Source organism: Trematomus bernacchii, unplaced genomic scaffold (assembly GCF_902827165.1).
Source record: "Trematomus bernacchii unplaced genomic scaffold, fTreBer1.1, whole genome shotgun sequence".
Classification (NCBI taxonomy): Eukaryota; Metazoa; Chordata; class Actinopteri; order Perciformes; family Nototheniidae; genus Trematomus; species Trematomus bernacchii.
Window position 1 is genome coordinate 590,720 of NW_022987723.1, and position 24,007 is coordinate 614,726.

General features: G+C 40.2%; 1 protein-coding gene across 1 annotated transcript; it reads left to right on the forward strand.

Annotated features, from left to right (window-relative positions):
- The first annotated feature begins 255 nt into the window (after positions 1-255).
- ezra (ezrin a) lies at positions 256-23,124 on the forward strand. The gene is made up of 13 exons (XM_034144430.1): positions 256-541; positions 4,832-4,915; positions 6,406-6,501; positions 7,055-7,329; positions 9,050-9,133; positions 9,606-9,752; positions 11,751-11,847; positions 14,412-14,575; positions 14,973-15,103; positions 17,344-17,504; positions 18,897-18,989; positions 20,150-20,449; positions 21,956-23,124. Exons 1-13 carry the CDS (start codon positions 530-532, stop codon positions 22,118-22,120), a joined length of 1,809 nt encoding a protein of 602 aa, XP_034000321.1. The 5' UTR covers positions 256-529; the 3' UTR covers positions 22,121-23,124.
- Positions 23,125-24,007: the final 883 nt, after the last annotated feature.

The window sequence follows — 24,007 nt, forward strand, 5'->3', positions numbered from 1 at the left end:
TGTCTATGTCCACATCTCTGTGAATCCTGATTTTGTTGTTCCTGTACCCTCGTCATTAAAGTGTGTAAATCTGAAACTGCTCGAGACCTTTCTGTCCCCTGAGTCTCACCACCAGCAGACGTTATCTTGATGTCGTTATGGCCGCTCATGACTCACTCATGTCACCTCCAGGCAGGCAGCATGATTAGCTCGTCCGGGCCTTTTACAGCCGTGCACGCGCCGACCAAAGGTCACCACTTCCTGTGCTGAAGCAGGAGATTGTCTTTAGGTGGAGCTGTTCGTGGTCTCACTGCTGCAGGTAAGTCCCCTCTCTGGAAAGTGTGTGTGATCGCTGCGCCTCCCACGTCACTGAGAGCGATCTGCAGCCGAGTTCAAAGGACAGCAGCCCTGCCCTTCAGTCTGTCAGCGTAGCGGAGCTGCCTTTTTTTCTTTATCAGGTGGAGATTCTGCTGCCAGTCGCCCACTGCAGCCTCGGTCCGCCTGGGAAACACTTTCTTCTGCTGGAGCCCCCTCAAAAACCTCCGCCAAGATGCCCAAAACAGTAAGAATTTGTGATTAATTTCGTTAAATACGTCACTTCAAAGTCTCTTCCTGGTTCCTGTGTGAAAGGAAGGCCGTGGGTTTATGTGTTAAAGTGACGAAAATGAGATTTGAAGCTCAATAATGTGTGTTTTTATAGTTTTAAACACATTTTTCTCTCTATTTTCAAGCTTGTGAGTTGTTCTATATGAGCCACCTTCCCTTCTTCTTCTGCTTCTTGGTCTTTACTCATTAACCAAATGTAGAGTTTGACCCATGCTGCACACATTCCTGTCAGAAACAATGCTACTTAAACACTCCTTTATCACCACAGCTAGACAGAGTGTGGTTGAGCAAAACTGATTATAATCACATTAACAAGCTTTGAAGTGATTGTGTAATCAGTGACTTTCACCAACATCTCATGACTGTATGCTTTAATAACTGTTTTCTCCCCTTGTGATTCGGCAACAATAATCAATGTTCCGTTAAAAAGAGTGAGTCCTAAATGTCCTTAGTTGAGTTTCAGCATCAGTGTGTCGGAGAACTGATAAGAAGGTTGCATTACGACATCAGATCTGAGCGTATATTGACTTTCCCAAGGAGAAAGCCTTTCCTAAGGAGGTCATTCTGACATTTACCTCCATTATACTCGCGTTAAACTCCACATTTTAAAGTCATGGCAGCAGGTTTAAAAGTGTTAATCAGGAACATTCTTAAACAAAGATACCAAAAAGAACACGATGTAAGATAATAGAAAGATTTAAATGTATTCCCGCTCCAGTAATGTTGATTTTAACCGTGAATGATTGGAGGAAAGGTCGCTCTGCATCAGCTGGAGTTAAGCAGTTTTCTGTGTAAATGTAGAAACTGGTGCAGGTTTCATAAATGGATTTGTGTTGCCTAAGTCTCAGAGTTTTTATCTTTATGACACTCTGGGTGTGCTCCAGTGTGACTTCATAAAAGGATTGTGTAACCGCGACAAAACTCAAAGTGTCCTGCAGCTGATTTCAGAGCCTTTACTTTAAAATACTGATATCACACTGTCAACATAGTCTTTGTAACATCCTGCTTTTTACAGGGCTGGAAATGTGCTTTTTCTTCCACTGCAGTTTGATTTACCTTACATAACATACTTTACATACGTTTATAACATATGATGTTTTGTTATAAATCAAATTACATAAGAGGTTATCCAAGTCACGCTGAAATAAAACATTCACATCTGTTTTTAGAACATTTAATGTCATTTATTGTGCAAATATTATCGTCTCAAATGGAAGGTTTTACTTTAAAAAGTTCTAGTTTACAGTATTTTCATAATTTAATACTTTTACGTTATACTTCAGGTACTTTTTGCTGATAATACTTCACTTAGGACCTATCATGCAAAATGCACTTTTTTATGTCTTTTCTACATCAATATGTGTCCCCGGTGTGTCAGGGAACTCACGCAGCGTCAGAAAATAAAACCCTCTCTTTTCCTCCGTACCCAAATCTCTAAAAACGGGGCTACAACGGAGCTGATCCAGATTTGCGTCCGATATGACGTAATATCTGAAATGTGGACCCACGGCCCTATCAGAAACGTTGCTATCAGAAACAATGCCCGACTGTTTTGGACGTAATATGGTCGGTGTTTACATTAGCATCGCTAACACTCAGAGCTAACCTGTACTGGAGAGCATGTGTGTGAAGAAGCAGGAAATAAAAAGGAACTCACCTTGTGGTATAACCGGCAAGAGAGAAAGCCTTTGAGCTCCATACTGTTTCAGAAATAATCCTTGATAATCCATGATATGGCGTTTCATCACCGCAGTATTTAGTTTAGACAGTAGCTGCCGGGTCCTGCATGAGCTCAGACCCTGCTTTTTTATTTAAAAAAAAAAAGCTTTATACCCCAAATCAGCACTTTTGAAACAGGAAGTGAAATAGAGGGATATGAGGCATGGCTAGAATGGGTGATCTGTTTGGTATTTTGAGCAAAACACTTCATAGACATGTTTTTTATATATTTGTATATATCTGAGACCTATGCTATTGCCTAAAAATAGCATGATAGGTGACCTTTAAGTGAAGTTGTGAATGCAGGGCTTGGAGTTTTACTTGTAGTAAAGTATTTTCTAGCAGTAGAGGAAGTATTCAGATCATTTACTTAAAGTTGACCTATCATGCTATATTTGAATAATATAGTGTAGGACCATACCTATATAAGGCATATTTATACTTTTTTTTTCTTCAAAATACCAAACAGATCATGCATTTTAGCCATGCCTCATTTTGCTCATTTTGACATTTTCTAGCTCTGGGCAGATTCAGTGAGAACAGCACCATCTACTGGCCTGGCATATGTACTACAGCGTCTCCAGCGCTTTCGAACGGCAATGGCCGTGGCTGTCTCCTCCTGATTGGTGGAGTTGGCCCAATAGCCGTAGCGCCACTGTCCTGACGTCAGGACAGTGTTCAAATCTGGATCAGTTTTTATCAGATCCGTTGCAGCCCCTTTTTTAGAGATTTGGGTATGGAGGAAAATAGAGAGGGTTGTGTTTTCTGACACTTGGTGAGTTCCCTGGAACACCGGGGACACATATTCATGTATAACAGACGTACAAAAGTGCATTTTGCATGATAGGTCCCCTTTAAGTAAAAGTACTAATACCACACTTTGAAAATACTCCATTACAAGTAAAAGTCTTCAGGTAAGAGTGAAAGTACATATCAGCTAAAAGTACTCATTGTGCAGGATGGCTCTTATCAAAGTGTTTTATTATTATACAATATTATATTATCCTGTTTAGAAACTACATATTAGAGTATTTTAATGTTGTTATTTGTCGTTGTCGGGAACATTTTGAATACTTTGTGTACTTCTGGTAGATATATTATATAAACACTATGTTATTTATGTAGAAAGTACCTAGTAACTACATCTTTAAAATAAATACATACATTACAGTACAGTACATTTACTCAAGTACTGTTCTTAAGTAAAACATTGAGGTACTTGTACTTTACTTGAGTATTTTCACATTCAAATACTTTATACTTTTACTTTACTACATTTCTTTGGCAAATGTTGTACTTTTTACTCCACTACATGTATTGTACAGATGTAAGTACTTTGCAGATTTAGAATAACAATAGCAAATATAATTAAATATGATATACATTATTCTATAATAGTATAGGTTAAGCCACCCAGTACTACAGTATATAAAGTATTTCAAATAAACCCCACACTCACCAACATAGTAGTAATGAACACATTAATGCAATAATACATACACTGCCTTAAAATGTGTACTTTTAATTGTGGTGTACTGTGACGCTAATATCTTTTAAATGCACTTTTACTTGTAATTGAGTATTTGTACACTGTAGTTTTGCAAATTGTACTTAAGTAAATGATCTTAATACCTCCTCTACTACTAGAAAATACTCCACTACAAGTAAAAGTCCAAGCCCTGCATTCAAAACCTTACTTTAATGAAGTATTAACCGCAAAATACACTTAAAGTTTGAAGTAAAAGCGCTCACGATGAAAACAAATTAACACGTTTTTTTTAAATAGCAGGAAAAGCAACAAAACCTTCAATTTCAGACGATTATAAATCTTTTATTTCAGCTGAACTTACTTACACTCTTAGGTCATTTAGTTTATAACAAAACATCATATTTTATAATCTCATATAAAGTACGTTATGTAAGGTTAGTAAAACCGTAGTGTAGTGGCATGAAAGCAAAGAACTAAAATACCTCAAGTTTTAACAGATGTTGAGTAAATGTACTTTACGATTTTCATGCTGAAACCCCCAGATTTACGTGTCAGTTTAATTGCTGTAGTAATTAATAAAAAAAATTCGATTTTTCGAACGCCTGACAGGTCTAAAGGCGACTTGGCTCCGCACATATTTTGATATTTTAATCTGTAGGTACAACCTTGTGGCACCTCTGCAAGGATAGTCCAAAGTCTGACGAGATACAGAGCAATTAGGGTTTATGAATGACCAACATTAAAGGCATCACACACACACACACGCACGCACGCACGCACGCACACACTACTTTATTATGCATGAGTTTAACTACAAAGAAAAGCTGTTTCGTAATGAAGCAGTTAAAAGCAAAGGTGGCAGAATTAACAAGCAATTTTTCTGCAACTTAAGGTAGAAAAATGTGGTTAAATGCACGATTGATGGATTCAGATGTATATATATTGGATAACAGGTACATGCTTTGGTTTAATAGAGAGGTTTTTGGTGTGTTTACAAGCAGAAATCCCTGTTTCCACTGAACGGCCTTTTTTCTGCAGGTCAACGTGCGCGTCACCACCATGGACGCAGAGCTGGAGTTCTCCTTCCACCCGAACACCACCGGGAAGCAGCTGTTCGACCAGGTCTGTGGGAAAACACCAGTCAAATATGCACTCATATATATATATACGATTTATTATAGTTTTCTGTCGTTTGGGACTTCACTCTCATTGTTGTCAGTTTTCTTGCACATACATTAAAGTTATGCTTTGCTATCCGATGAAATGCACTGGAATGCAAGAAGAAATTAACATAAAATAAAAGCCATGAAATATATTTTAAGTATACCTAAAAAAAGATAGCTTACTTTCATAACTTCCAACAATAGTGGTTTATTAGATAAAATTGTGTTTTTTATTTTTTTAGATAAAAATACATTTCAATTTTTGATGAAAACTGTATATTTTTATGAAACATTCCTTATTTTCTATTCACATTTTTCTTTTGGTTGACTGGTTGCTGCAGCTGTAATGTTAAGGTCCCTGTCTGTCTTATGATACACATCAAAACTGATACAAAATGTCAAATGCACCCCCAACGAGACGGTTTCCTCCCTGAATAGTTGACTCATTAAAACACACACCCAAAAGCCTAATCCTCACTAACTTCCACTGAAGGTGACATCACCTGCAGACAGAAGAACGCCCTCTTTCCTCAGAGTTTACTGAATCACTAAACCTTTGTACTGAACATGAACGCAGCTCCTCCTGAAGCTCTAACTCAGCTACTGTCACAGAAACCTGATCATAAGTCAGACTGATGCATTGAACTGTATATCCTGTATCTGTGCTGTATCACATCCTCCCCAAAGGTGGTTTAATTCAGCCTCTCGCACCTCCTTGATTCCTCCACTTGACTCCTTGAGCAGAGGAGGCGAGGAAGAGACTCGAGGAGAGAGAAGTCGAGGAAACAGGCATTTAGAGAAATGAGAAATGTCAATTAAATATGACAGAGGCATCAGCTGTCCACTGTTTTTCACATTGCTGTACTTTATGACCTCTGTGACAAGAGCATAACAACTTTTATATATACTTGGATTTCAATTCACTACGTTGCTAAATGTGACAATAACACAGTGTACAGAAGTAGGCAGCAGCCAGGACGATGTGACTAAGACGTGCTAAATGACCACATAAGTCTACGGTCTATCAGAGCATTAGCATAGGAACATAAAACAATCAGACGAAACAGAAAGAGGGCCAACATCTCTGTTTACAACCATAACAAGCAAGCAGGGGAAACACACACACACACACACACACACACACACACACCTTAACAAGCACCTACAGCTCTACACAGAAAACAAATGGAGACAGGCCTTTAACATTTCCTCGTGTGTGTGTGTGTGTGTGTGTGTGTGTGTGTGTGTGTGTGTGTGTGTGTGTGTGTGTGTGTGTGTGTGTGTGTGTGTGTGTGTGTGTGTGTGTGTGTGTGTGTGTGTGTGTGTGTGTGTGTGTGTGTGTGTGTGTGTGTGTGTGTGTGTGTGTGTGTGTGTGTGTGTGTGTGTGTGTGTGTGTGTGTGTGTGTGTGTGTGTGTGTGTGTGTGTGTGTGTGTGTGTGTGTGTGTCAGGTTGCTCGGACCATCGGTCTGAGGGAGATCTGGTACTTCGGTCTGCAGTTTGTCAACGCTAAAGGATTCATGACCTGGCTGAACTACGACAAGAAGGTAAACGAGTGGTTTCACTGAAGGAGTGAGAAGAAATCTGACATACTGTTTAGTTCTTCTTTATTAAGCTCTACTCTATCCTGCTCTTCCTAAATACACCAGACTCTAATTAACTATATTTGACTTTTAATATATTTCTTATGTTCCTCGTTAGGTTTGATGATGGATTTTAGTCTGGATCTTACGTTTTCACCGACAATTTCGACCTTTTGTTATTATTTTTGACTGAGGAACACCTAGTGCCAAAGAAAGTACACATCCTGCGTGGGCTAAAGCTGCACAATTAATCTAAATGTGATCAAAACTGTAATGTGCACTTGTGCAATATTCATATCGCGGGAAGCAAAGTATTTGTTAAAGGCTAAATATGAGTTAAAACGCAACATTTTGAATAAAATCCCGGCATATGGATTGTTATCTACAGATTTAAAGAACCGTATTTGCTATTTTCCAAATTGTGCAGCCCTAGCATGTTCTACTGTCATCTATCACACCTTCTATTTATCCTCTACACTCATGTATTTAATCCCCTTCCTCCCCTCCTCTCCCCCAGGTGATGTCCCAGGATGTGAAGAAGGAGACCCCGCTGCAGTTCAAGCTGCGGGTGAAGTTCTACCCGGAGGACGTGTCTGAGGAGCTGATCCAGGACGTGACGCGCAGGCTGTTCTTCCTGCAGGGGAAGGAGGACGTCCTGGGGGAGGAGGTGTACTGCCCCCCCGAGTCCGCCGTGTTGCTGGCCTCCTACGCCGTGCAGGCCAAGTACGGAGAGCAGGATAAATCTGCCTTTCAGCCCGGATACCTGTCCAACGAGAAGCTGCTGGCCCGGAGGTGAGAGGGGGGGTTAGTAAAGTACACACATCCTTTACTCAAGTAGAAGAACAGATACTCGTGTTTAAAAATACTCTGGTAAAAGTAGAAGTACTGACTAAACTTCTTTACTCAAGTAAAAGTAAAGAAGTATGGGCTTTGAAATGTACTTCAGTAAAAAGTACCCATAACTAGCAGCTGTTTTAAAGAGTACCTGACCTCCCTTTATATTAATAGAACAATAATGTCATTGTTAGCTAATGAATGTTTCCATGCTGAACAACGGCAACATGACAACGTTTTCATTGGTCCCTCTTCTTTAGAGAAGACCAGGAAATGATGGATACACGGATCGTGTTCAAATCAATAGGCATGCAATGACTCTAAATAATAATGATCACGCCACCAAACACACATTCAAACTAAAGTAACCAGCCTGTTTGGGAAATGTAAGAAGTAGAAAGTACAGGTATTTGTGTTCAACATGTAAGAAGTAGAAAGTACAGGTATTTGTGTTCAACATGTAAGAAGTAGAAAGTACAGGTATTTGTGTTCAAAATGTAAGAAGTAGAAAGTACAGGTATTTGTGTTCAAAATGTAAGAAGTAGAAAGTACAGGTAATTGGGTTCAAAATGTAAGAAGTAGAAAGTACAGGTATTTGGGTTCAAAATGTAAGAAGTAGAAAGTACAGATATTTGTGTTCAACATGTAAGAAGTAGAAAGTACAGGTAATTGGGTTCAACATGTAAGAAGTAGAAAGTACAGGTATTTGTGTTCAACATGTAAGAAGTAGAAAGTACAGGTATTTGTGTTCAAAATGTAAGAAGTCAAAGTAAAAAGTCGTCAGAAAAATAAGTAGTGGAGTAAAGTACTGATACCAGAAAAATGTACTTAAGTACAGTAACAAAGTATTTGTACTCCACTACTTCCCACCTCTGGGTGTTAGTGGGGTTACGACAAAACCAGAATTACCTTATGTATATCAATAACTCACCCTGAAGTGAATTCTCCATGTATATAGAGTTTTTGAACTACTTTTTATTTTGTATGTTTGTATTTTATTATATATGTTGCATTGTTGGAGGTCAGAAGAATGTCATTGCCATTTCTACACTGTAGCTTATGTGCATATGACAATAAAACCTTTGAATCTTGAAGTACAATTTCAAAAGTGCAACAACTCGTGCAGTAAAATCCAACTTTTCTTTGTGTGATTATAAATGTGAATCATACTTGCCCTTGAACTGTTTTAATATGAACATTTGTAAAGGTGCATTGGTCAGGGTTACATGTGGGATGGGGTTTGGCATTTTGTATAACCTAAAAACATTTATTTATATATATATTACTTATATATATTAACATATTACTTTGCAAAGAAGACAATCCTTTTTCAAACTCGCATACGACTTGTGTGTTATAATCAAGCCTCAGTCGTATGCTCACTACTTCACAAATATATGACGTTTTTGTTACTATTTAAAACACTTGTATTGTATTCTCTAACAATGACTCCATTTTGAACCATCGTGCTCTTACATGCTCACACTCACCAACAAGAGACAAAACACTACAGGGCAGCAGGTGTTAGACCTAGCTCCATAGGTATATATTGTTTGTGTACATGGTTTCCAGTGTGTTTCTGATCACTTCTCTCCCCTCAGAGTGCTGGAGCAACACTATAGTAAAAGTTAAATGTTCTGCATTAAATATATTGATGATAACCTCTGTATTATCTCAGAGTTCTGGAGCAACACAAGCTGACGAAGCAGCAGTGGGAGGAGAGGATCCAGGTCTGGCACCAGGAGCACCGCTCCATGCTCAAGTGAGTCACTAAATCTCCTCCTGAACAATTACTCTGTCCATGTACTCATCTCCCTTTTAAAGCAAGTCACTTTTACTTTTTTTGTTTTCTTTGGTATTTTTTTAATAAAAAATAACAAAGTCTTACTGTATAGTCAATATCAGACAATTTGGGGAATTCAGGTATTCCATACTTCAAGAATTGTTTTTTTAGTTTAGCTGTAGACATCAAATGCTTAATATTAGTTTTTTAAATTGAGTGGAAAGCAGAGAATACAAACATAATAATACCTAGACCTTTTGAGTATTTGCTATTGAACTAAATGACTATGTACAATAAACATGTTGTAAATATATAGATACTGTTCATGTCACTTTGCAAGTTCAAAGTATAAAAAGTGACCGATTTAATATTACATTTATTAACACATTTGTTTATTTTACCAATGAGATCTTATCTATTCTAAACCTACGTGTGTGTGTGACCCGATCAGGGAGGAGGCGATGATCGAGTACCTGAAGATCGCGCAGGATCTGGAGATGTTCGGCGTGAACTACTTTGAGATCAAGAACAAGAAGGGATCCGACCTGTGGCTCGGAGTGGACGCTCTGGGGCTCAACATCTACGAGAAGGACGACAAGTAAGACCATAGATCAGGGACTTAAAGGAATAACTCACCTGCAACAGGACCATTTACTCTCCCTGTTTGACCTTAAAGGGGACCTATTATGCTAAATCCACTTAAAAAAAACCTGTCTGAAAATGAGCTGATCAGATTTTGGCCACTTGATGATGTCATAACGATGTTTTGGCTTGTGTAACCATTAGCCAATCAGCAACCAAGGTAACCCCCCCCCCCCCCCCCCCCCCCCCCCCCCCCCCCCCCCCCCCCCTGCTGCAATGATCTGTTTGGTGTTTCAGCCAATCAGAGACAGGTTCTGGATATATCTGAGACCTATAATATATTGATGAAAAACAGTATAATAGGGGACCTTTAAATTGTTGGAGAAACGTCTGGATGAATTGAAGTAGATGTTGGCCCCATTTAACAACAGCCAGAACGAACTAAAGAAACGTTCCCTTTCACTAAAACCTTACTATTTAAAAAACTTCTGAATAGAAAAAGTTTACTCGTCCGTGCAAGTACTGTTTAAGCAGAGGTGTTATATTAAAAGGTTTTAGTAAAAATGCATGTGTGTGACGATGAGTGAATATAAAATAGATTAAAATGAGACATACATTGTGGGAATGTATTTTCTGTGTTTTTTAAAATCTTTTTTAAGTTTTGTCATTTTCCATTATACACTTTAACTTACAGTTTAATATTTTAACAAAATCCCAACCCCAAGTAACGCTGGCCTGTTGTCAAATAAAAACATAAATTCAATGGTAAGCATGAAAAACTATTAATAAAGAAAAATAAGCATAAAGACAAAATACAAAAATATAAATACAATTGAATAGTAAAATAGTGAATTAAACAGATGTCTAAAATGTCCTCATTGACTTAAATTCTTAGAAATTGTTTAAAGGGGACCTATCATGCAAAATGCACTTGTTGATGTCTTGTATACATAAAGATGTGTCCCCGGTGTGTCGGGGAACTCACGCAGCGTCAGAAAATAAAACCCTCTCTCTTTTCCTCCGTACCCAAATCTCTAAAACGGGGCTACAACGGAGCTGATCCAGATTTGCGTCCGATATGACGTAATATCTGAAATGTGGACCCACGGCCCTATCAGAAACGTTGCTATCAGAAACAATGCCCGACTGTTTTGGATGTAATATGGTCGGTGTTTACATTAGCATCGCTAACACTCAGAGCTAACCTGTACTGGAGAGCATGTGTGTGAAGAAGCAGGAAATAAAAAGGAACTCACCTTGTGGTATAACCGGCAAGAGAGAAAGCCTTTGAGCTCCATACTGTTTCAGAAATAATCCTTGATAATCCATGATATGGCGTTTCATCACAGCAGTATTTAGTTTAGACAGTAGCTGCCGGGTCCCGCATGAGCTCAGACCCCTCCTTTTTTATTTTTGATCAATTCTTTATTTTTTTAAAGCTTCATACATAAAATCATCACTTTTGAAACAGGAAGTGAAATAGAGGGATATGAGGCATGGCTAGAATGGGTGATCTGTTTGGTATTTTGAGCAAAACACTTCATAGACATGTTTTTTATATATTTTTATATATCTGAGACCTGTGCTATTGCCTAAAGATAGCATGATAGGTGACCTTAAATGTTCACAGTAGCAGCACGTAAGAAACGTTTTCTTTATATATTCAAAACAAGAAATGCTTGTTTTGTATAAATAAGTATTTAATAAGTATTCCTTCCATTGGCGTTATAATGTATCTCCTAAAATACCAGATGTTTTTTTATTGATTTGATGACATCCAGTAGTAGTTTAAGAGCAACACACTCCCAGTCATTGACCTCTGCTGCCTCGCTTCAGTCTGAGGAGTTATAAATATCACGTTTGACCGCGTGGCTGATGTTTTTGAGAGGCCATTGACCGACTTCTCCTGATTCTACTACAACGTGAAGCTCTGATATCACATGTGTCAGAGCTAAGAGTCTTCTGACTGAGAGCATGTGATGTAAACAAACTCCGTCTCTGTCTCCTCCCGCAGACTCACTCCAAAGATCGGGTTCCCCTGGAGCGAAATCAGAAACATCTCTTTCAACGACAAGAAGTTCATCATCAAGCCCATCGATAAGAAAGCTCCTGTAAGTATTTCATAAGTCTTAAGATCCTAAAAGAGATAAATACACATTATGAGAATCAAACAAGTACACAGACATAGTAATACTTTCCTTCTTAGGAAGAACAACCATCCAGACTAAGTTTAGATTGGCCTAAGCAGCTCAATGATTTTTAAAGTTCACCTATTATGCAAAATCCACTTTTTCATGTCTCTTCTACATCAACATGTGTCCCCTCTCCTTCATGCCTCTTCTACATCAACATGTGTCCCCTCTTCTTCATGTCTCTTCTACATCAACATGTGTCCCCTCTTCTTCATGTCTCTTCTACATCAACATGTGTCCCCTCTTCTTCATGTCTCTTCTACATCAACATGTGTCCCCTCTTCTTCATGTCTCTTCTACATCAACATGTGTCCCCTCTTCTTCATGTCTCTTCTACATCAACATGTGTCCCCTCTTCTTCATGTCTCTTCTACATCAACATGTGTCCCCTCTTCTTCATGTCTCTTTTACATCAACATGTGTCCCCTCTTCTTCATGTCTCTTCTACATCAATATGTGTCCCCTCTTCTTCATGTCTCTTCTACATCAACATGTGTCCCCTCTTCTTCATGTCTCTTCTACATCAACATGTGTCCCCTCTTCTTCATGTCTCTTCTACATCAACATGTGTCCCCTCTTCTTCATGTCTCTTCTACATCAACATGTGTCCCCTCTTCTTCATGTCTCTTCTACATCAACATGTGTCCCCTCTTCTTCATGTCTCTTCTACATCAACATGTGTCCCCTCTTCTTCATGTCTCTTCTACATCAACATGTGTCCCCTCTTCTTCATGTCTCTTCTACATCAACATGTGTCCCCTCTTCTTCATGTCTCTTCTACATCAACATGTGTCCCCTCTTCTTCATGTCTCTTCTACATCAACATGTGTCCCCTCTTCTTCATGTCTCTTCTACATCAACATGTGTCCCCTCTTCTTCATGTCTCTTCTACATCAACATGTGTCCCCTCTTCTTCATGTCTCTTCTACATCAATATGTGTCCCCTCTTCTTCATGTCTCTTCTACATCAACATGTGTCCCCTCTTCTTCATGTCTCTTCTACATCAACACGTGTCCCCTCTTCTTCATGTCTCTTCTACATCAACATGTGTCCCCTCTTCTTCATGTCTCTTCTACATCAACATGTGTCCCCTCTTCTTCATGTCTCTTCTACATCAACATGTGTCCCCTCTTCTTCATGTCTCTTCTACATCAACATGTGTCCCCTCTTCTTCATGTCTCTTCTACATCAACATGTGTCCCCTCTTCTTCATGTCTCTTCTACATCAACATGTGTCCCCTCTTCTTCATGTCTCTTCTACATCAACATGTGTCCCCTCTTCTTCATGTCTCTTCTACATCAACATGTGTCCCCTCTGTGTAAAGAGACTCTGAAAGTTTCAGGAAAAAAGATTCCCTCTCTTTTTGTCCTGATCCATTTTTATAAAAACCTGTCTGAAAATGAGCTGATCAGATTTTGGCCACTTTATGATGTCATAACGATGTTTTGGCTTGTGTACCCATTAGCCAATCACCAACCAAGGTAACCCCCCCCCCCCCCCTATCACCTGAATCTCCTCCTAGAGCACCATTAAGTTCTTTTTAACCAAATATCTCTCAGAGGGGCGTGGGGAGGGGCTCCTTATTTTCATCCAAAAGTCCCTACACACCAATCTGACACCAAAGAACACGTCCCGACGGACCCGACTGTTGTGTCGCCTCACGTCTCCTGCGTCTTGGCCAACAGTCGCACTGGAACACACCGCAAAGACTTCATCCGACGGCGAAGTAGCACGTACGAACTGCGCATGCGTGAGTGGCAATAACTCTCCTTACCAGCAGGCGGCGGTAGTGTGTATTCGTCATTCAAAAGAGGCAACAACTGGAAGACAGACTGCGTGATACACCGAGAGAAGAAGAACAGACTGCGTGATACAAACAAACAACAAATAGCGTGTGCGTTCCATTTTCACTCTACAGCGAGAAGCTCATGGGGCTTTCCCGAACCTGTGTCGAGAGCTGGAGTTAAATGAAATCTCAGATTTGCCTTCTTAATAGTTTGTTTCGGTCCCTCACTTCCGTTTCGCTTCTCATGCACTGATTCGCTAGCTGAACAGCCAATCAGAGTGATTTCTTTAGCCAACAGCCTTTTACCGACAGCCTACCGATTCAACATGTTGAATCGGCGGCGGAAGGTGTCGGCACGGCCGAAAAGACACGCCGGGGCGGGACACACCAATCTGAGTAGCGCGACAGGACGCTCATCGACGGCCAGACATCTATCGACGGCCGAAATCGGCTTGGTGTGTACTAAGGATCTTAAAGTAACAGACAGAGAATCAGCACTTTGGAAACAGGGCTGAAACAGAGGGGATTATGGGATGCTGCAATGATCTGTTTGGTGTTTGGAGCCAAACACTTCAGAGACATGTTTGTATAAATCTGAGACCTGTAATATATTGATGAAAAGCAGTCTAATAGGGGACCTTTTAAAGAACGTATGAAACCAGACCCTGACATGGTGACTTTTCTTTATCTTTAAGGATTTTATTTTCTACGCCCCCCGCCTGAGGGTCAATAAGCGCATCCTGCAGCTGTGCATGGGGAACCACGACCTGTACATGCGCCGCCGCAAGCCCGACACCATCGAGGTGCAGCAGATGAAGGCGCAGGCCAAAGAGGAGCGCATGAGCAAAAAGATGGAGAGGTAAGGGGGGGGGGGGGGGTCTGTAATGATCTCTAAGACAGAGCATCTGCTGCAAAGAGCCTCTGGCATATACACAAATATTCTCATAAATGTGATTAAATAAATGTATTAGAAAGATATTAGACATCTATTAGAAGCATTAAACACAAGCAGTGACAATACATCAAGAGCAGTGAGAACTTAAGTGTTTCATATTCATTCAGTTATAATGCATTTGTAAAAAATAAACATTTGAAAATAGATTTTATATCATGATAATATAAATACATTTAAACTTTTCCCGTGGCAGATTACCGTAGATCCCACTTTGAGAATAACTGCTCTACACATAATGATTTCATTATTTCCATGCTGGGATTAAAATGTATAATCAGTGTTTTGTCTATGTGCTGTGCAGGGAGCAGCTGGAGAGCGAGAAGAAGAAGAGGGAGGCCATCGAGAAAGAGAAGGAGGAGATGGAGAAGGAGAAGCAGGAGCTGATGCTGAAGCTGCACGCGTTCGAGGAGACCACCAAGAGAGCAGAGAAAGGTGAGAGAGAAACACAAAGCTAACATTTCAGACACAAACTGCTCATAATATCCTGCAGAAACACACGGTACTGCCCTCTTCTGGTCATCTGCCTGAACTACATCTCAGTTTTAACACTTTTTTGCCAGGGTCAGAGAATAACTGGGCCCTCATGTCTAACAAAGGTCCGTCTTAGCTTTCTGAACAACTTCTTATTTTGAAGAATGATAACAGCTGATTCCTTGGCATTGATTTCTGTTCATATAACGAATAAGAATGCAGACTTCTGAACTAGAAGTCAGTAGCGACATGAATTCAGCTTCATAGTAAATGCATAGAATAAAATGTCCCAGGCTGCATGATGGTCTGATTTGGGAATCACTTTTGCACGTATGTTTTAAATCAGTGGTTCCCAGCCAATGTATCCCAAAGAAGTCCCTTAAAAAAAAATGTATAAGGTTCCCCATATGATTAAAAATTATAGTATAATGAACTTTTTAGGACTATTTGCAAAATCTCTGGCTTTTTTTCTTGTGAAATACAGCATATTTTACCTCCCTATGGCTCTAGAATACAGTCAAATCTGCCGTTTGTAGAAACAGACCGGCAGGAAGTAAAGCAATGTACGGCTGTGGACGTATTTCAGACACCTAAAACAGTTTTAAGTGCACGCTATATTTGGAATATTTTCACTGGTTTACCTCACTGTCAGACAGCAGTTACCTGGAGTGTAGCAACCAGACTCCATTGAGCAAAATCAGTCATTTGACTTGGTGGAAAAGGTGAGTTTGTGGCGGTTATTGGTCTAAAAAAGCCTGAATATGTAGGTTAGTTTGTGTTATTGTGTGACTGGTGTATTATGGGTTCAATTCGGATTCAACAATGTCACACAATCAAACTAATTAATTGTAGATCAGAAACTCTGGAGTCCGGCAAAGAAAAATGTCTGTCGTTTTAATGGAGTCTGTTGGTTTTGAAGAACACATAGACGTAGTTATTTTAGACTCCTAAAACAGTCGCTTTCTCTATGCTATGGCCTTTTTCTTATTTTTTTTGAGGGGTGTGAAATAAATACGTGTATGCTCTCTTCAAAACCACCAGACTCCCCTGACAAAAACTGTGATTTAACCTCACAGAACACAGGAGTTTCAGGTCGGCTGCTGCCTCGATCAGCGAGTTAGTAAATGGTTGATTTGGATTCACTGAAGTCTCACAAAACACAAACACACTTCCCAATCGTGGATCAGAAACCAGAAACGCTTGTGTTCTGTAAATTAAAAGTAGTGTTTATGTCAATGGAGTCTTGGACACTTAAACCAAGAGACCCCCTTCACTTTTTATATGTTTGTTTGTGTCTAAAAAAGGCTTAAATGCTCTTTTGGGGCGACTGTGGCTGCGAGGGAGTGCGGTCGTCTTATAACCAAAAGGTTGTGGGTTCGATCCCAGCCCATGCAGTCAAAATGTCGATGTATCCTTGGGCAAGATACTTAACCCTGAGTTGCTACCGATGGCATGGCCAACGGTGTGTGAATGTTAGTTCCTAGAGTAAGGTACACTGCTCTGTATGAATGTTAGTTCCTAGAGTAAGGTACACTGCTCTGTATGAATGTTAGTTCCTAGAGTAAGGTACCCTGCTCTGTATGAATGTTAGTTCCTAGAGTAAGGTACCCTGCTCTGTATGAACGGATGTGAATGGGTGAACGACATGTAGTATGTAAAGCGCTTTGAGGGGTCTTAAAGACTGGATAAAGCGCTATATAATTACAGTCCATTTACCATTTACAAAACCACCAGACTCCATTGATAACCTCAAACAACACAGGGTTTTTTTGGTCTACTTCTGACTCCATTAGTTACTTAGTTTGTGTTATTGTGTGAACCTTTACTACACTAAAGGCACACAATAGCACACATAAACAAACCGACTGAGGCATCTGTTGACTAGAAGCTCACATGTTTTACAAGCTAGTCTGGTTGCTAGAAAACGGCTTCAGTTCCCTTCAAGGTAAAGAGGTGAACATATTCCAAATATAGCGTACACTTGGACTGATATTGGCTTTTAAGGTGTCTAAAACAAGTCCACATTATCACATTGCTTTCCTTCCTGCTGACTGTGTAGAAGTGCCTCCTCTTCAAACAATCCAAATGATCACTTGTAGTCGTATAAATCTATATTTAACAGATTTATAACGGCACCAGCGTGCGGTGAGAATCCGATCAGAGATTTTATTATTTGTTTGATGAGTGCCGTTGTCCCTCAGAGCTCCAGGAGCAGCTGGAGAGGGCTGTTCGGCTGGAGGAGGAGAGGAGGAGGGTGGAGCAGGAGGCCGCCCGGCTGGAGGCGGAGAGGATGGAGGCCATCATCGCCAAGGAGGAGCTGGCCAGGCGGGCGGAGGATCAGATGAGGAACCAGGAGCAGCTGGTGAGAGGAGGAGAGAGGCGTGAGGAGAGAGGAGAGGAAAACACCAGGAGCACATCCCACACTCAGGAGGAACACACACACACATACTGGACAAACACACACACTCAGGAGGAACACACACACACTGGAGAAACACACACACACTGGAGAAACACACACACTCAGGAGGAACACACACACTCAGGAGGAACACACACACACACACACACACATACTGGACAAACACACACACACACACTGGAGAAACACACACACACATACTGGACAAACACACACACACACTGGAGAAACACACACACACACACTGGAGAAACACACACACACATACTGGACAAACACACACACACACACACACTGGAGAAACACACACACACATACTGGACAAACACACACACACACACTGGAGAAACACACACACATACTGGAGAAATACACACACACACTGGAGAAACACACACACACACTCACTGGAGAAACACACACACACTGGAGAAACACACACACACACACACACACACACTGGAGAAACACACACACACACTGGAGAAACACACACACACATACAGGAGAAACACACACACACTGGAGAAACACACACACACTGGAGAAACACACACACACACTGGAGAAACACACACACACACACACACACACACACACACTGGAGAAACACACACACACATACTGGAGAAACACACACACAGGAGAAACACACACACACTGGAGAAACACACACACACATACTGGAGAAACACACACACACTGGAGAAACACACACACACTGGAGAAACACACACACAGGAGAAACACACACACACTGGAGAAACACACACACATACAGGAGAAACACACACACAGACACACACACAGGATCAACACACGCACACACACTAGAGAAACACACATACACACACACACACACACACACACACACACACACACACACACACACACACACACACACACACACACACAGGATAAACACACACACTGTTTTTAATGCAAAGTACTCTTTAGTTTGGGGGATTTATCAGGATTTCCTTTTTCTTAAAGCGTGAGAAAAGTCTCTTAATCAGCTTAAAAACATAATATAACAATTGGAGGGACACAAGGAGGTAAAAGGTATGATAATAATGAATACAACTACAATACAATAAATACTCAAATAAAGGAAGACATAAGACATGAAATACAAAAAATGAATAATGATAAAGATTAAAACACAATTTTTAAAAGGGGATGACGCACAATTTTACTCGAGATAAACATGTAATGCCGTTCTTTAATTGCTCATGACACCGTGTCCATAGAGTTGAAGTAGCCACGTGATCAGGAGATCAGGTGATCAGGAGTATTTTGATCGATTTCTTTATTTTGTCCTCCCTCCTTCAGGCTGCAGATCTGGCCGAGTACAGCGCCAAGATCGCCCTCCTGGAGGAGATGCAGAAGGAGAAGGAGGAGGAGGCCGAGTCCTGGCACAGCAAGGTGAGGATCAGCGGCTCCACGAAGACTCAGGGGTACCTCGAAATGTCAGAGGCGTTTCCTGCTCGTTCTTTTATTATTAACAAGCCTGTTTTTTAAACATGCAATCAGTATTTTCTTTTCTATGTGTGTTTTATTCAACACCATGGCAAATGAGCAATTAGCACCCTATGTCGTTTTTACAGTAGAATATAAGCACTTAAAAATAACGTAATACACAATTATGTTTTTGTATGATTGTTTTTTCTTAGTTTATTGCATTAGTTATGTTTCCCACTACTTTGGATTTCACCACTTATGTTACTTGTTTCCAATACATTACTCTTTGTACACTTGTATAGAGTATATTATATATATTTAAAGTGGACCTATCATGCTATATTTGAATAATATAGTGTAGGACCATACCTATATAAGGCATATTTATACTTTTTTTTTTTCAAAATACCAAACAGATCATGCATTTTAGCCATGCCTCATTTTGCTCAATTTGAAATGTTTTAGCTCTGTTTTTGCAAGGGCTGATTCTGTGAGAACAGCACCATCTACTGGCCTGGCATATGTACTACAGCGTCTCCAGCGCTTTTGAACGGCAATGGCCGTGGCTGTCTCCTCCTGATTGGTGGAGTTGGCCCAATAGCCGTAGCGCCACCGTCCTGATGTTAGGACAGTGTTCAAATCTGGATCAGTTTTTATCAGATCCGTTGCAGCCCCTTTTTTAGAGATTTGGGTATGGAGGAAAATAGAGAGGGTTGTGTTTTCTGACACTTGGTGAGTTCCCTGGAACACCGGGGACACATATTCATGTATAAAAGACGTACAAAAGTGCATTTTGCATGATAGGTCCCCTTTAAATATAGTATCCTATGTTTATAGTTAGTAATAGTACTCTGGTCTTCTAAAGTGTGTCTTTATATTGTGTATCTATATCTTTCTACTGTGTATATTTGCTGACTGCAATGCCTTGATAACCCTCTGCTACAAAGTAATGTAACACATTTCAAACCAACATACAATCACACGTCTATTAAAAGACACAAAGCCAAGTTGTCATGGTAAGACCAGATATCTAGCTCTGCCTGCTACTGTCCATACACTGGTCACAGTCATACCAGCACTTATAAATAATGCAGATTAAACTAACCCTCTCCTCCTGGTCGTAGGCTCGGGATATGGAGGAGAATCTGGAGAAGACGAAGGAGGAGCTGCACAACGTGATGAGCTCCTCTCACTCATCCTCTCCTGAAGTCGAGGCTCCTGCTGAGGCTCCTGCTGAGGCTCCTGCTTCCTCCTCTTCATCCTCCTCCTCCTCGGACAGTGAGAGCGACCACGAGGAGAACAACAGCGAGGAGAACAGCACCTACAGCGCCGAGCTGCAGACGCAGGAGATCTCCAACCACCGGGAGGAGGAGGAGAGGCTCACCGAGGCCGAGAAGAACCAGCGGCTGCAGAAACAGCTGCAGGTCAGTGCTTCGGATCCTTCATTTACTTTTTACTTTATTATTTTATCCTCTTGTTTGTTGGTTTGTTTGTTTGTTTGTTGGTTTGTTTGTTTGTTCACCATGTAAAGCGGCCTTGGGTACCTTGAAAGGCGCTATACAAATGTAATTTATTATTATTATTATTATCACGCTGGACATTAGCCGCCTTCAGCCAGAATCAATGGGAGTTTTCCATTGGATTTCGGAGTATTGCAGAAAAGAATCTCTGTGGCAAACACATGTTTTTTTCAGCATGATAATTTCCACATAATAACACCACTTGTTGAAGTTAAAAGCTAACTGCTAAGCTAAAGGCGGCTAATGTTGGGCTATAAAGAAACTACAGCACGGTCACATGACTTCACGTCACCACCGCTAAGCTAAAGGTGGCTAATGTTGGGCTATAAAGGAACTACAGCACGGTCACATGACTTCACGTCACCACCGCTAAGCTAAAGGTGGCTAATATTGGGCTATAAAGGAACTACAGCACGGTCACATGACTTCACGTCACCACCGCTAAGCTAAAGGTGGCTAATGTTGGGCTATAAAGGAACTACAGCACGATCACATGACTCCACATCACCACCGCTAAGCTAAAGGCGGCTAATGTTGGGCTTTAAAGGAACTACAGCACGGTCACATGACTCCACGTCACCACCGCTAAGCTAAAGGTGGCTATTGTTGGGCTATAAAGGAACTACAGCACGGTCACATGACTTCACGTCACCACCGCTAAGCTAAAGGTGGCTATTGTTGGGCTATGAAGGAACTACAGCACGGTCACATGACTTCACGTCACCACCGCTAAGCTAAAGGTGGCTATTGTTGGGCTATAAAGGAACTACAGCACGGTCACATGACTTCACGTCACCACCGCTAAGCTAAAGGTGGCTATTGTTGGGCTATAAAGAAACTACAGCACGGTCACATGACTCCACGTCACCACCGCTAAGCTAAAGGCGGCTAATGTTGGGCGTGATGACGTTTAGTCGTCTCATTTCGACACTTAGCAGCCGCCATTTTATGTCGTAAAACAAAACGTTAAAATCTCTTCAGCGTGTGTTAACACAGACCTTATTTCAGATATCCAACCAAAAGTATGTTCAAAAACCATTGACTTCCAGACGAGAGAACCAGAACTGGTAAAACGCTGACTCATTTCCGGGTAATAGGACTCATTTCTGCACAACTCTATAGACTAAAGTTATCTTATTACTTCTGGTTGTTTCATTAACGCTTAAAAAAACATAAAGTGGTGTTTATATTAGGAGATTATCCTGCGTATCATAAAGGTTGAAATTAATTTCTGCAATAATCCAAAATCCAATGCAAAAATCCTCTTGAACTTTTCTGGAGGGAACCAGGGAGATGCTACCTTCAGGATTGTCGTACAAAAATACATAATTCCTGCTCCACTCTATAATAACAACTCTCAGAATATAACTGAAGTGTATTTGCTGTAACCATCTGTGTTTCCCTCCTCAGGCCCTGAGCTCCGAGCTGGCAGAAGCCCGCGACGACAACAAGAAGTCTCAGAACGATCTTCTTCACGCAGAGAACATGAGAGTCGGCCGCGACAAATACAAGACGCTGCGTCAGATCCGCCTGGGAAACACCAAGCAGAGGATCGACGAGTTCGAGTCCTTGTAGAAAACCTCAGAGACCCGAAAACATCTCAGAAATACCTCACAAAGGTTCAGCTTCTAATCAGAGTGTGAACACATCTGCACACAGGGGTGGAAAAGTACAAGTACTCAAGTAAAGTACAATTAAGACGTACTTTACTTGAGTACTTGTGTTCTATTTTTTAAGGTGAATTGCACACAATATTAAGTTGTTGTAATTTGTGATTACAAAATATTTATCTTGCAACCCTGTATTTAATGGAGCTGGTAATAGGTAAATAAATATTGACTCATAATTATAGGTTAAGATATCCATCATCAGTTTATGAAGTAAATTAAATTGGCTCACTTCCACGAGCTGTGATGAACACGTTAATGCATCACTAATCATGTTCCACTCACTTAATATATATATGATTTTGAAATAGGCCATTAAGCACATTAGTATATTTTGATGTCAATACATGCTAAAGTAAGATTTATATAAGTATAGCTATTTTTTAAATGTAGTAATACTTTTCCTTCAGTAAAAAAACATGTTTTTGGCACTAGTACTTCTTCCACCTCTGTATGCAGACTCACCTGATTAAATAAACAAGAAGTCAATAGCTGATCCGTGTAAGATGAGTTTTATTTTATTGGTTTAACTTTGATAACATGTTTTTTTTTAGCACTCAAACATCTCCAATGTGCTTTAGTCATTAAAACATTGGCATTAATCTAATGTGTTCCTGATATACTGTACGAACAAATTACTTCCGTTATCATAAACGAACAAATTAGCGTCGTAATTTCCTGTTATATAATAAACTGATGTGGTTAATTTAGATTTATTTAATGAATTTTCCATTAATGCAATCAGTGATTTTGCAGCTAACCGCAGCTAACAATTATTTGTGTTCATGTATTGATGATTTTTGGATTAATACGTAATGTTTCTAAGTTGTGTTGTCCAAACCAAAGTCGAAAAAAGAAACTGTAAAGATTAATCCAATTGTTGTCAACTATTAAATTAAAATTTAAAAAGTATTTTGAGTAATTTTCATTCTTTTTTTTTAAGTCATAATCCTCTGATTCCAGCTCCTTAAATGTGATTTTTGTTTTACTCTTTATGACTGTAAACTTAATATATCTTAAATTGATATTTTTTTAATCCAAATATAGATTTTTGCTTTATAAAATTACTAAAAAACGATCAAAGTTGAAGGCATTTCATTATCTGCTATCAATGAATCCATTATATGCCTGATACGCCTCCATTGGATTTCAAGAACATAGTGACATCACTCTGTAACACTCTGCGCTTTTATCGGCTAGCGCTCCAACACATTGTACGTGATAGGCTAATGGGCGGGACATCTCTATGCGGTTGACCAATCACAACAGAGCAGGCCAGCTAACCAATCAGAGCAGACTGGGCTCTGGTTTCAGACAGAGGGTGAAAAGAGGTGCTGCAGCACAGGCAGTATGAGAAAAATAAAGAGCTTTTTGAACATTAAAGCATGGAGACATGTCACAGTAGAGACACTACATACTGATATACACCTGAACATCAGCAGGAGAGGACTCTTTAAAGTAGAGATACTACATACTGATATACACCTGAACATCAGCAGGAGAGGACTCTTTAAAGTAGAGACACTACATACTGATATACACCTGAACATCAGCAGGAGAGGACTCTTTAAAGTAGAGACACTACATACTGATATACACATGAACATCAGCAGGAGAGGACTCTTTAAAGTAGAGACACTACATTCTGATATACACCTGAACATCAGCAGGAGAGGACTCTTTAAAGTAGAGACACTACATACTGATATACACCTGAACATCAGCAGGAGAGGACTCTTTAAAGTAGAGACACTAAATACTAATATGATCCTAAAAAAGAGGCCCCTTTAACTCT